The sequence below is a fragment of the Haliotis asinina genome, chromosome 8, assembly GCF_037392515.1.
Source record: "Haliotis asinina isolate JCU_RB_2024 chromosome 8, JCU_Hal_asi_v2, whole genome shotgun sequence".
Lineage (NCBI taxonomy): Eukaryota > Metazoa > Mollusca > Gastropoda > Lepetellida > Haliotidae > Haliotis > Haliotis asinina.
This window is the reverse complement of record NC_090287.1, coordinates 65,868,396-65,883,639: the sequence shown is the minus strand read 5'-3', so window position 1 is coordinate 65,883,639 and position 15,244 is coordinate 65,868,396. Positions and strand designations below refer to the sequence as shown.

General features: G+C 44.6%; 2 protein-coding genes across 4 annotated transcripts; one reads left to right on the top strand and one right to left on the bottom strand.

Moving 5' to 3' along the window:
* Positions 1-1,035: 1,035 nt before the first annotated feature.
* On the top strand, positions 1,036-9,553 carry LOC137293676 (bile acid-CoA:amino acid N-acyltransferase-like). Of its 3 annotated transcripts, none has more exons than XM_067824369.1 (8): positions 1,036-1,358; positions 1,900-2,175; positions 4,907-5,164; positions 5,720-6,003; positions 6,387-6,475; positions 7,809-7,893; positions 7,983-8,184; positions 8,533-9,553. In XM_067824369.1, coding segments are annotated over exons 1-8 (1,347 nt in total). In that variant the 5' UTR covers positions 1,036-1,357; the 3' UTR covers positions 8,685-9,553. The 3 variants fall into 3 exon arrangements, with proteins under 3 accessions (XP_067680470.1, XP_067680471.1, XP_067680472.1); XM_067824370.1 differs by having other exon boundaries at positions 1,079-1,288; XM_067824371.1 differs by lacking the exon at positions 1,036-1,358 and adding an exon at positions 1,421-1,599.
* Positions 9,554-9,792: 239 nt separating this feature from the next.
* Positions 9,793-10,749, bottom strand: LOC137293675 (uncharacterized). The gene has a single exon (XM_067824368.1). It carries the CDS (start codon positions 10,747-10,749, stop codon positions 9,793-9,795), a length of 957 nt encoding a protein of 318 aa, XP_067680469.1.
* Positions 10,750-15,244: the final 4,495 nt, after the last annotated feature.

The window sequence follows — 15,244 nt, the reverse complement described above, 5'->3', positions numbered from 1 at the left end:
CTAACTCGTGGAGTGTGATTCGACGGTTTTCCAGCACAAGTCTATGCACTCTGTCAATATTTTCCTGACTAGTGCTTGTTGTTGGGCGACCTGGACAGGGGTCATCTTCAAGACTCTCTCTACCATGCTTAAATTCATTGACCCATCGTTTGATGGTAGCAGGTGAAGGGGAAGACTTCCCATAAACTGCTGAAAGCCTTTCTTCAATGTTCTTCGCCGAGTTTCCTTCAAGAACTAAAAACGTAATTACTGCTCCATACTCAATTTTATTCATTTTCACTGCCGTGAGGGGTGGGTGGGGTCTCTTTCTGTCAATGTGAGCTGTTCAATAACTTCTGAGAGTAGGATACCAAAACTTATATATCACATCAGCTACACCCCAAGGTTCAATGTCGTACCATAGGCTGTGACACCTGGGTATGAAAAATGCTCAAGGCTCAAAACGTATTGACATTCCCTCGTTTATATATATCTATATGTATATGTGTATGTATGTATGTATGTATGTATGTATGTATGTGTGTGTGTGTGTGTGTGTGTGTGTGTGTGTGAAAGTGATGAGAATACCAAGCGTACAGTTGTAGATATATAGTAAGTAGTTTCCGAAGTAATAATACAACACAGATCTTCTCCTACATGTTTCAATCGTATATTTTCGTTTATCGTGTTTGTATATTTGAAGATAGACGATTGAAACATGTAGGAGAAGATCTATGTTGTGTTATTATCTATCTATCTATCTCTCTCTCTCTCTCTCTCTCTATATATATATATATATATATATATATATATACACACACACACACACACACAGAGAGAGAGAGATCTATATGGTCTTTGATACAGGGTAATTTAAATGGGGTGTATTACTGTTACTTTTTATCATTATTTTAGTGATGTGTGAATGAGAGAAGGTGTCCTTATTGTTACATCCATGGAACGCAAGAAGTCACTGATCACGAGCGTCTGAGTAACCCCAGATCACGATCGAATGATCCGAGGACTACCCGAATTGTTTTGCTGCTATACGCGTCGAAACAGAGTAGTCTCCCTTCGCATATTCATGCTCTCCTCTCTCCCCCTCTCTCCCAGGATGTGGGAGTTGAAAGTGAGTTAGGCCCTGGTGTACATCCGTCATATGACAAGTTGTGATAAGCGTGACTTAAATATCAAGTATTTAGTTTTATACTGGAACACGATGTAGCTCGTCCTTGATCATCGACTGCAGCTTGTGACAAGTTGTGTAGGTGGTTGTGCGGAGCACCCGTGAAGTCACCTGACGCTACTGGTGAGCCGGTTGACTGGATTATACGACACTTCAACCAGTGTTGAGGAACATAGCAGTGGATGGTTGTTCAGTAAGAATATACTTTTCACCATAAGCTAATCAAATGCATTTATTTCTGTATTCTGTCTCTTCATTGGAAGGATTGCAGGATGTTTGGATGCTGGCTTGCCGCTTCATTGAGTTTATGTTTCTTGATCTGGGTTTCAAGTTTCATGTCGGTTATCAAAAGAGACTGAAACTACCCTAAACTACTTCAGCTTGTTTTCTCCTGACTTCAAATAAGTCAGTTAGAGGCAAAACAGGTCGCAATAGTATGTTGCGTTAGACTATCTCTTTCGCATTAGTTGTTTGCCCCTCAATAGCCACTCCTAGTAATTTTCCTCAATCAGTAATGGAGAAAGTTTTGAAATATTTGAAATTTTCAATCGGTCGATCACTGAATCAGTTCAGTCAGTCTTAGTATAATAACAGATATGTACCCTAGTCCACAGACAGGATATCATTCACAGACTGCTTGCATCTTCTACACAAGAACAGTGCCTCCTTTTTAATCCTGTGAGGGAGATCCCTTTGAGTTGTGTTGATTCTCACAAGAAATCGGTTTGTTTCAGTGTTTGTGGCAAGCCAACACAAGCTGTGTTGTGGAGTGTGTAGGGGCATGAGGACTCTGGCCACAGCTGTGCCCAAACTGACGGTCTCTCCCCAGACTGCTCTGGTGGATGAGAAGGTTTGTGTGAAAGTGAGTGGGCTAAAGCCGTCCCAGAGAGTGACCCTACATGCCTCATTGACAGAGAAGACCGTGTTTGCTGCCTGTGGACACTTCACAGGGGATGAACATGGCTGCATCAATGTCACAACTCAAGCTTCTTGTGGAGGAACTTACACAGGTAACTGGAACACAGTGGCAAACAGTGCATTCATTGGTGTCGCATGAATTTTGGACTCGCTGTGTTCATGTTCAGGGTGTGTAGAAATATGTACTGGCTAACTTCCACGTTGGACGTATGCTTTGGACATAGTGTAAACACACTCTAAAGAAAATTAAAATTAAAGCAAATATATAGACTTATGTCGAATGCAACTTTTCTCAATTCTTTTATGAACAAAAGACTGGGAGTAGTTAAATAAATAGCTTAATTTATGTCAGTAAGTACTTGTATAAACACATCTTTCCACCACCGTCCTTCCCACACATGCCCTTCTCAAGAAACTGACTAACAAGAAACACACTTCTGATGCAGCTGCAACCAAAAAAGGACATTAGTAATTGAAAAGCATAGGCAAATGGATGTATGTAGTCAACTATACACTGTTGTCTTATGTAAATAATTATTTATTTAATTATTTTGATTATACTCACACTAAAGGTAAACATACGACCACAGCAGAAGTTTGACAGCAAATATTTTTACACACTTTGTGCGTGTGTAAGGCAAGTCTAAAGTTAATGTGAAACCAAGCAATAGTCCCTCACAGTGACACCCCTGTCCAATTTGACCCTACCCCTACCTTAGCTAAAATACACCTGTGTCCTACTCCAGACTTGTGTTGTACACTACACTCCCATGTCTAACACTACATCCCTGTTTCCTACTCAACATCCCACTGTCTTAAACTACACCTGTGTCAGACTCTACAACTGTCTTACACTACACCCCATTTTTCTATACTATACCCCATTGTCCTACACTGTACCCCTGTGCCCTAAACTACACACCTGTACCCTTTACCCCACCCAACTGTCTTACACTACACCCCTGTACCCTTCACAACACCTCAGTCACCTACACTACACCCCAGTGTCTTACAGTAAACTCTGTACCCTTCAGTACGCTCCAGTGTTCTACACTATATCCCACTGCCTTACACTAACCCCCTGTACCCTTTACTACACCCCACTGTCTTACACTATACCCCTGTACCCTTCACTACACCCCGCTGTCCAATACCACACACCCTTTCCTGCACTGCACCCATGTACCCCAGTCTAAGTAAACGTATCCTCAGTGCTTTTCGTTACACACCACCACCGAGTCTAACGAAACCTTATGGGAGGTCGCATCAGGTAACCTTTGAGATTGACCAATCAGAACACAGCTTACCAAATCATGAAAGTGGACATTCACACATACCTTTTGAACTTCTTATCTCGAAAAGGTTCATACCCGAAAATTCCGAATGCTATTTAGCGTACGCTCGCTTCTGGGTGATGCACACGGTGCACGTTACAACCATGACAACGGTGAGTAAACAGTCCCTGAAAATGGTGCTTTTGGCAATATTCAAGGATGTCATCTTGCGGAAATATTGGCTAATGGTAACCACGTCAACAGAGCCCCCAAAGCGTATATACAGCTGGTCAAATAATTGTGTTATATACAGATTTTTGTTTGTGGAGAGATCTGTGTCGGTAACCTGAATATTTTGAAAGTCCCTCCGATCCCTAAATAGTAGCCGTTGTTTGATTGGTTAAATCTATTTAACTGTCTCGCGTTTGATTGGACAGTTATAAGTCGCTCAAAGGTTACCTGACGCGACCTTCTACTAGGTCTTGTTAGGCTCAGTGGTGGGGTGTAACGAAATACACTGAGACTAAGTTTACTTAAACTGCCATGTACCCATCACTACAGCCCAGTGTCCTACACTATACCCCAGTGTCTTACACTATACCCCTGTACCCTTCTCTTCACCCTGACCCGTGAAGGTCCCGGGGTAGAATGGGCCTTCAGCAACCCATGCTTGTCATAAAAGGCGACCAACGGGATTGGGTGGTCAGGCCCGTTGACGTTTTTGACACGTGTCATCAGTCCCAAGTGCGCAGAGCGATGCTCATGTTGTTGATAACTGGATTGTCTGTTCCAGACTCGATTATTTACAAACCGCCACCATATGGCTGGAATATTGCTGAGTGCGGCGTAAAACTAAACTCACTCACTCACTCACTTCATCCCACTGTCCTACACTACACCGCTGTACCCTTCACTACACCCTATAGACCTACACTAAACCCCGGTGTCTTACAGTAGACCTGTATCCCACACTACACCCCACTGTCTTACACTACACCTGTATACCACACTACACCCCACTGTCTTACACTACACCTGTATCCCACACTACACCCCACTGTCTTACACTACACCTGTCCTACACCCCTATACCTTTCACTAAACTCCACTGTACTACACTACATCACAGCATCATACATTACATCCCTGTACCCTTCACCACACCCCACTGTCCAATACCACACCCCAATGCCCTACACTGCATTCCTGTACCCTTCACTACACCCCTATGTCCTATATTACATCCGTGTACCCTTCACTACATCCCACTGTCCTACACTACACCTATACAGTCAGTGTATTTTAGACGCCACCGTCCTACACTGCACCTCTGTACCCTTCACTACTCCCTACTGTCCTACACTACACCCCTGTAACCTTCATGACACCCCACTGTCCTACACTACTTTCCAGTGTCCTTTACATACCTGTGTCCTGCACTACACCTGTGTCCTACATTACACCTGTGTCCTCAACACCTGTATCCTGCTCTGCAGCTGTCTCTTACACTGTGTTGGCTGTTGTTCATTGTGTGTTGTGTTTGTGGCAGGTGTCGATGGTATGGGACTTCTGTGGAGCATGATACCAGCCCTGGGGGAGTCAAAGATGGCCAGACTCAGCAAGAGGGATGTCACCGAACCATTTTCAGTGCATTTTTCATTGCTGGAAGGTCACCTGGATTTAAACCAGTGTGATGTAAAAGCGGCCATTGTTACAACTATGACAGAGCGCTGGTACAAGGCCAGGAGTGTCAAGCAGATCACAGTGCGAGAGGGAAGGCTGAGGGGCTCGTTGTTCCTGCCAGCAGGTAGGAAGGTGTTATATGTAAGCAGGTGTTTGAAAGTAGACATGTTGCATGTTGGTAGGTGTTGGTATCACAAGGAGTCAGGTATGGTAAGGAGATACATGTTGCAGGTTTCCAAGCTAGATATGTCATGTTTGACAAGGTCTGGATGTGTCATGTTTGACAAGGTCTAGATGTGTCATCTTTGACAAGGACTAGATATGTCATGTTTGACAAGGCCTAGGTGTTCCATGTTTGTCATAACGTGTCATGTTTGACAAGTTCTAGATGTATGAACTTTGACAAGATGCATGATGTTTGACAAGGTGTCATGTTTGACACAATATGTCATGAATCTCAAAGACTGATGTGTTATGTTTGACAGGGTCTAGATGTGTCATGTTTGATAAGATTTGTCATATTTGACAAGGACTGGATGCATCATGTTTGACAAGATGTAGATGTGTCATGTTTGATAACATGTATTATGTTTCATGAAGACTGGATCTGTCATGTTTTGACAACTACTGGATGTGTTATGTTTGACATGTGATGTAATGTGTTCCTGTTTGTCCACAGGTGATGGCCCCTTTCCAGGAGTGATTGACATGTTCGGCTCAACAGGAGGATTAGTTGAGACAAGAGCAGCACTTTTAGCTTCACATGGCTTTGCTGCTTTAGCTCTTGGCTACATGGGATATGATGACCTTCCTAAGGATCTGAATGACCTTGACCTAGATTACTTCCTTGATGCTGTGGAGTGGCTGCAGAGTCAGTCTGCCATCTGTCTGAATGGCATTGGCGTTGTTGGGGTGTCTAAGGGTGCAGAACTGGCTATGCTTATGGCAACATTTTCTCCAAAGGTTGGTTACGGTGGGATCATTGACACTCAAACATTGTCTTGTTAGTTTGATGGCTATTTATAGATTTGGATTATACAGTGATAATTCAAAAAAAATATTCTAGAAAAGTTAATACTGAAATCTGATGATTGTTATATATGGCTGAAAAAGCCCTGCAGGTCAGGTTGTAAAACATTAAAGATGCTGTAACCTGGTGATTTAAGTATCTGTCTTGCTGAAAACGCATGTCATCAACTTGTCGTAATTTGGTGTCCCTTGCCATGATATTATGACAAAGTTAAAAGCAATGCAAAACCATACTCACTCATTCTGTAGTATGAAGCTATGCTCACTGAACAAAACCAAAGGAATGAACAAACAAAATGTTTTTTCCTCCTGCACAGGTGGCAGCGGTTGTCAACATCAGCGGCTGCCTGGCCTTCACATTTACTGACCTGAAGAGAATCGGTGCCGAGGCCATCAAGGGTGTCAAGTAAGATATGGACAACAGATCAGTGTGTCATGTATGATTGATGTGTGTGCCTCAGTAGTGTATATTGTGTTCTCATGTGGTTATTTTATATTTATGTCAAAAATTATAATTGTATTTCTGCGGTTTAGTACACAACTGTGCACCTGTGTCCTGGCACATTCACACATCTGTGCACCTGTGTCCTGACACATTCAGACAAATGTGCATCTGTGTCCTGACACTTTCAGACAACTGTGCACCTGTGTCCTGGCACATTCACACAACTGTGCTCCTGTGTCCTGACACATTCAGACAACTGTGCTGTCCAGACACATTCAGACAACTGTGCATCTGTGTCCTGACACATTCACACAACTAGTCTACCTGGTGTCCGAACTGACACATTCACACAACTGTGCATCTGTGTCCTGACACTTTCTAACAACTAGTCTACCTGGTGTCCTAAATGACACATTCACACAACTGTGCACCTGTGTCCTGACACATTCAGACAATTGTGCATCTGTGTCTTGACACTTTCATACAACTGGTCTACCTGTGTCCTAACTAACACATTCACACAACTGTGCACCTGTATCCTGACACATTTTGTAACAACTGGTCTACCTGTGTTCTAACTAACACATTCAAACAACATTCACCCCTGTGTCCAGACCAACACAATCCAATCTCTAGACTACCTGTGTCCTGACCAACACATTCAGCTAATTGGACCATCTATGTTCAGACCAACACTATTAGACAATTTGACCACCTTTGTCCCCTCCAACACATTCAAACAGTTGGACCAGCTGTGTTCAAATCAACACAATCAGACAATTGGACCACCTGTATCCCTTCCAGCACATTCGGACAATTGGACCAGCTGTGTTTAGACCAACACATTCAGACAATTGGCCACCTGTGTTCAGACCAACACATTCATACAATTGCCCACCTGTGTTCAGACCAATACAAATAGACAGTTGGACCACCTGCGTCCTATCTAACACAAATCTCTGGACTACCTTTGTCCTGATCAACACATTCAGACAACTGGGCCCCCTGTGTCCCTACCATCACATCCAGACAATTTGACCACCTGTGTTCAGGTCAATACAACCTGACAGTTGGACCACCTGTGTCCTGTCCAACACATGCAGACAATTGGTCACCTGTGTCCTGGATAACACAAATCTCTGGGCTACCTGTGCCCTGATCAACACATTCAGACAACTGGACCCCCTGCGTCTCATTTGAAATATTCTGAATGTGATGCTGCAAGAGTTCGAGACAAGAGTAGGATTGGGTGCTGTGACTGGGATGATGTTTGAGGTTGTGTTTTTCATTACAGGATAGATCTGGGTGGAGTGGTGGTTACAGATGCTGGCATCATCACTCGAGATGCCTACCGTGGCTGGGAACTTGCCACTATTCCTGTAAGTGAAGAACACCCATAACAGCTCTTCTGGTGATGTTTTGTGTGCCCCAAGTCCATACTGTATGTGAATGTGTGCCATTGTTTCAGTTCTGGCAGAGTGAAGCCAACTTCCTACTGGTCTATGGAGAAGACGATCAGTGTTGGAATGTCCATGGTGCCAAGATGATTGTGAATTCATTGCCAGCTGAGAAGAGGAAGAATGTAGAGATGCAGTTTTACCCCAGTGCAGGCCACCTGATAGAGCCACCTTACACACCACACTGTTACTCTTCCTTCCACAAAATTGCAGGTAGCTACATAGACATGTTGGTTGTCAGTACTACAGCTGGGGAAGTGATGGTCAATGCCCACAGGTTTTATCCACTGTAACACAGTAACACTGATCTTCTGTTGGCCATGCCTGTTCTTGGACAATTCAATAGATCATATTTTCATGCACAGTGAACTGTTGGTGTGAGTGTTTTGCTCTTGCTATCAACCTCTGGATTGTCTGGTCCAAAATTAGTTATTGACAAAATATTTCCATATTGTTTGTTCAGAGATAATGCTGATTGTAGCATTGAGACCCAAAGAAACAAAAGCTATCCTGGACAACTTGAGTGACAATATGCTCTAGTTATCATGCTGCTGGTTTCAGGAATGAACCTTGTGTGGGGAGGGTCACCTAAGCCTCACGCACATGCTCAACAGGACGCCTGGCACAAAGCACTCAGCTTCCTGCATTTACATCTGGGTCAAGGTCAAGGTCAGGATCAAGGAGGAAACAGCGAAGTGAAGAGCTCCCTATGATGGGAGACAGTTTCCTTCACCCTGATCCATCAAAGTGACACTTAGTTACCTCATGTTGCCTGTAGTGTGAAGGTAGAGAAACATGTAATATTGTTACTTTTGGTTTTGCTGGATGTCAGGGTCCAAATTTTTTAAACAAGTTTTGACAATAAATTTCAAACTGAGTTGTATAAAATGAAACGGGCGAATTTTAACTGTCAATGTACTGTCAAGTCCAGGTTGGACCTCTTTGCTAGGTACTGTCAAGCCTGGGGTGAATCTCCTAGGTACGTACTGTCAAATCCAGGGTGGATCTTCTAGCTGGGCACTATCAAGTCCAGTGTGGACCTCCAAGCTTGGCAGTGGCAAGTCTAGAGTGAACCTCCTGCCTAGGTTCTGTCAAGTCCAGGGTGGAGCGTCTGCCTAGGTTGTGGTAAGTCCTTGTGTCATGCATCAACTGCAGGTGGATGGTATGACCAGATGTTGGTGGGCCCATGGTGTTATTGGGATGTTATTGGGATGAACTAACAGTGACAACTCCACATGATGCAGGGAATCAGTAGATCTGCTGTTCGAAAACACTTATGATGAATAGTGATGCTTGACACTGTTTATTGTTGTTAGGCCTTAGACCCTGCAAAGCCTGTTTCACCAACTGAAAAGCTGACAACTAAGCTAAGGGCAGTTTCAGGTCATACTCAGGACATATGATGATAACTGAAGAAACAATGGAACTAGAACAATGTCTGTTTTATGTAATCATTGCATGTGAATAAAATATCAAAACACTGCTGTGACTTCTAAATGGGATGTAAAGTGGCAGTCGTTGCTGTTTCTAATGGCAAATAAATCACAATGTAAAAGGGTAAAACAAACAAATGAGACAAAAAGGAAATACCGGACACATCTCTCCAAGGGTTATCCTTTGTGAAGGCACCAACAACTGACTTTTGATATCACATAAAGTCGTTATGAAGCACAAATTGAGATGTGAACTGTGGATTCTCTGCCATCCTACTCACAAAATCTGAACAGCACCTGTCATTTGAAAGATGGTAAACAACCAAGCAACAATTTCCAACACTCCAGCGCTGTAAGTATGGTCCAGATCAGGTCAGCCTGGGTATTGTTATGCACCTGGCCAGGCCAGACTGGCGATGTAGTTGTTGAGCTTTTTGCTGCGATCCAACATGTCCCTGGTAGCGGCGCTCCTGCTTTTCATTTCCGCAATAATCCCAGCTACCTGTTGACGTGGTATGGCTGGAGACCGCCCAGACGCCTCATACCTAGATGGGGCTGACTTGGGTCGCCGAGTCCTCAGGCTGCCATGGTTTGCCCTCCAGGTCTCATCTATGCTTGGAGTAGAGGCCTTTGTGGAGGCCAGTCTAACAGCTGACCGCTGAGGCTGTGCAGTGTGTGGGCGTGTCTTAATGTCAGGGTGGGCCCTCTCCTTAGTCATGGTGTAGCTGCTGGCTGGCCGGATATGTAGAGGTCTGTATCTGGCCCCAGCTGTGTGACCTTCGAGTCTGTAGCTGCTAGGCACAGGCTTGGTGTCCCCTGCCACATGTGCAGGCATTACAAGGCCAATCTTTCGCTGTCTATTTGGCCTTTTTCTCAAATAATGGTTTTGGATTATGTCGTCTAGAACTTCCAGACATGTGGTGAACCTCTGCTCCTGTTTGTCAGGGCTGACATGTCGACGGTCGGAACTAGCTCTTTTGACTGCCGTAGGAGCTGCCACAGTGGACGGCCGTGCGGTGGAAGGCCGTGTTGTTCGGTCTGTTGCTGGTTTGGGGTTCTGATCCGGTGTCCGGTCCTCCATTGGAATAACAGAAAGACGTCTCTCCTTTAGAGCTGCGTTCTTCCTCATGGCTCGCGTGTCGGGCTGGGAGTAGGTGTCGAGTCCGGTGCATCTAACCGTCAGATCTCGCAGGAAGTGGGTGTACTCCTGGAACAACTTGACGTGCTGCTGCTGGGAGGTTCGATCCTCCTTGTCCAGGATCCGGAGCGTCACCTCTAGCTGCCTCTGGAGAGTCATGTTCTTCTGACGCATTAGCCGCTCTGTCATACTCATATCAACCGCCATTATCTGGAACACAGGACGCGTGCGTGAGTTAACTGCATATATTAGTGGCAATATGATTGTAATTGATGACGTACATATACTGTATTATTAAAGATGGTCAGCGACTTGGTCGTAATGTACCCTGACCTCAAGTTGGCTTTCCCTTCACTTTAATAGCAATGGCAATGTGTATTTGTATGGAGACAGGCAAGTACACGGTACTTCGTGTATGGGCGTCCCTTCAACTACCGATCAACTGGTAACGTTCGATTACGCCTAATACTCCTAATACCTCATACATCTACTACTCTGCTCTATTCTACAAATCCGGCACGCACGCAATTTCAACCTTCAAATTCTGCATAAAGATGCAACTTAGCAGAATCAACATTGGCAAACATTCAGGGTTAGGGTTAGGTTAGGGTTAGGCACACGGAGACTGTACCCTACCATAGAAACTAGGAAATGCGCAATACCTTGTAATATAAGGAGGTTTTTACCATCAGATGTCAGCAGTGTAACGGTTCATAGCTTCTTAATGTCGGTAGTGAAAACCTTTACAACAACTGCCCAGCTCGACAACACAAGGGAACATTGAGGTTTCCCACCGATAATATCTACACAACGGTAGAGTGGCCTGGAAGCGATTGCATCTACACACACGGCCAGTGCAAGGTGCAGATTCTCCAATACAAACCTGCCTCCAATACACGCCTGCTTTGAATACACGCAGAAAATGATATGCGCGAGTAAGGCATTAATGTCTGCCTCGATTGGACGCCGAACCAACTATTTGCTATCATATAATACTCGAGTGTAGAATGTCTGTGAAATATATAGATACCAGAGCGTCTAGACAGTGATCTATGGTACCAGGCAACACCAAGCACAGTGGGCAATGAGTGTTGCTTTCAGTGGGTGACATGTGAGGCGCTTTTTGCCACAGCTACACTGTCTACACTGTCGACCAGGGTCCATGTTGACAAGGGACTAGTTGGATAGCGACAGATGAGAGTGCTGACATTTATATACAGGTACTTCATTTTCTTGATTTGTACACCCCGCCAGTGCCAAACACTCCTTTACCGAGATTCGTAGTGGTAGATACAAACAAGTGCCACGATCACACGTTTTAATACTGTTGTATAGTTTCTTACCTGTGTGAGTGACATACGAATGAAGGTGTGATACAGTAATAACGGCAGCTAGTATCACACCAAAACGCTGAAACATCACGCTGTCAGATATAAGCCGTAACATAGAGTTGTAAAATACGACAAAATGTTATGGATGTCAACTTGCTCTTTATTGTTTACACAACGTTGGGCTATTGGTGGAACGTTGTGTTAACAATAAGGAAGAAGTTGACATCCATAACATTTCGTCGTATATTAGAATACCGACTTCTAAATGAATCTCAAGAACCTCATACACTTTATCTGTAACACACCAGACCTGTGAAGATCCGGGTTAGCACTGGTCTTCAATAACCTATGTTTGTCGTAAGAGGCGACGTACGGAATCAGGTGGCCATGTGGCCAATAGGCGACGCATGTCATCGTCCCCCAGTAGCGTAAATCGATGTTGTTGTCTGGTCTCGTTTATCTAAAGACCACCACCACCTAGCTGGCATGTTGCAGAGTGTGGCGTAAAACTTATCTCACTCACTCACTAGTACACCAGCTGTAACACGCGCGAGCGCGGCTTAATGTATCAGTTGCCGCACAAACTTTCTTATTATACAGCCGCGTCTTTGGAAAGGGCAAAGCAGAATCCCCAGACGTCATTACAAACAATTCAGTACTAAATATCCGTTGACAAAACTTTCATGTATTCATTGTACGCGCTAGTTGTAACACTGCCAGTCCGAAGTAACTATCTACCGACACCATGCGTTCCTCACCCGACACAGGTCGTCCTAACACTACCAGCAGAGTGAATGTTTATGCACTTTGTGCAGGCCTGAATAACCAGTGTTTTGGAGCTCATCGTGTACACGCGTTCAATAGCCTAATATACAGCCGCCTATTCACGTGAAAACAGCATTGAAATGTATATACTTTTGATATGTATTCCATGCCTATGACATGTAACTCGTTGTCCAGGGTGTCTTTCAAGATACGTGGAGCGCACACATACACGAAAACACGCATACACACGCACATGCACTCGCACACGCACACGCACGCAGGCGCGCAACTTTTATTTTCAAACGAGTGTACGCGAGTCTTCACGGGGACGTCAGACTACTGCACGTTGCTACAGGTGTACGCCAGTCTTCACGGGGACGTCAGACTACTGCATGTTGCCATAAGTGTACGCGAGTCTTCACGGGGACGTTAGACTAGTGCATGTTGCTATAGGTGTATGCCAGTCTTCACAGGGATATCCAGTTGTGACAACGCACTATAGGCACGTCATATGACGTACATAGAATGTTACATTTAGCTTCGGTTAAAGCTTTGTGGCGGCGACTGATACACTTCTTCTTGGCTTTGAAGCATTTACACCTGTTTGTTTGACACTTGCTGTGTCCAGAGCAACCACACATCACAACACACATATAGATGAAATGAAATTTCACAAAATGACAGAAGTATATTGATTGTTGTTGCACAAAATGACGCGAAATGACTGACCATTTATTCATTTCACGAATGACAGAATGTTTTAGTCAATACACGAATGACTGATATGGCAATCTGACTGTAACATATACACCTATTAGTAAGGGCACTCTCCTGTGTGGTGTGTGGAAGAGGAGAGTCGTGCTGTCTGATTAAATACTTGTACATGGAAACATAGTCTTCGTTGAGTAGCATGAGAGAGCGGTCTCGTTCTGTGTGGTGAGCCATACATAAACACTTACCGTGGGTTTGGCCGATCACTGGAGACGTCCGTCAGAGTGAAAGGTGCCATCCGTTTATTGGCGTTAGTTTTATGGTGACAGTGGAACTGTCTGTGGACAACCGCTTCGTCAGAGACGTTAAGTGCACAAGGGTCGTTACACAACAGAAGATCAACAGAGCCTGCTGTGAAAGAAAACACAATTTAGCAATGTTCATATTCCAACATTCTCCGGTTTCCTTCTAGTGTCACCGTGTCCTCTTGTCCCTGATCGTCCACGGTACCACCCTCCCTGCTGGCCTTGTAGAGGGCTAGCTGTTTGCCGTCCAAACTGGAGATGATCACAGGCGATTTCTTCCAGAGTCCTTCCTAAGACTCAGATTATAATGCTTAGGTGTAATGTTGCAATAAATCCTTTCAGCACTTGCCCTAGCCGCTTAGCGGGGTTACGCCCGTTGTCTACTTATAATGCACCATAAGTTCACATGAATGGCACCTTTAAAGGCTTTGTGGTGGAATAAGGGTTGTGGCCGCGCGCGGATCTCTCTACATGGATTGGTGACAGCTCATTTCACGGGATTAGGCTATGTCATGCAACCAGACCCACCAAGACAGTATTCTAACTCTTACTCACCCCCCTGCCGACTGACAGCGGAGGACAGACTCTGATTCGTGGGATATACTCTGACACACATTCATTCTCTCTCCATCATTCTCTCTCTCTCTCTCTGTCTCTATCTACCCTCCCCCCCATCTCTCTCTCACACACTTGTGCTGGTGTGGCATGCTGGTATATACTCACACTCTTTCTTCCTCTCCCTCCTTCCTCTCTCTCTCTCTCTCTCTCTCTCTCTCTCTCTCTCATCTTAACTGACTCCAATGAGACCTACTGCCATTATTGCAAGAGTACAGCAGTAATGCTTCCATTTGTCACGTGACGGCTGAATACTGGGGATTATTGTGAGAGGGGTGGCATCAACTTCATACTCAACGTCTTGATCTGGGCAGCTAGGTAGTATTACTATAGACAGGAAGCTTTATCTCACGAGGACTCGGCAGGCACGCGGTGGAAGAAACATGAACCGTTAGCCAACATGTGTTGTGAAACGCCACAACGGGACCTCAGCAGAGGTATTAGGACTGTTATAGACTGTTATAGTGTGCGTGTGCGTGTGCGTGTGCGTGCGTGTGTGCGTGTATATGACCGGGCGTACAGTTGTAGATACAGTGTGTATAAGAATAAGTTTCCAGCACGGGAGCTACACTTCTTGGAGTACCGTCGTCTTTAAAGTACGTTTCTCCATGTTACGCTGTCCTCCTGGCGGTTTGGTGTCTCCCCCTGTACAGGTAACTGATGCTGATAATACACAGGTAGGACACACACAGGAAGCATTCACCAACCTGGCGTAGGTTGAAATGTTCATGGTTTAATGTCGCGGTCAGCTGAGTCTCCCTGGACGTATGAAGTAATTGACGCATTCGTAAATACAACAACTGTGTATTTTTATATTCAAGGATGCGATGATAAAACAACTTTATACGGCAACAGCGCATTGAATAATTCAACAGATAGTGACATTCTCTACTTATTACACCAGTTCATTTATACTTCCAGTGATTATATTCAGTGTAAGACAGGTTTTATGTAACTTGATTTTCTGTGGCAGCT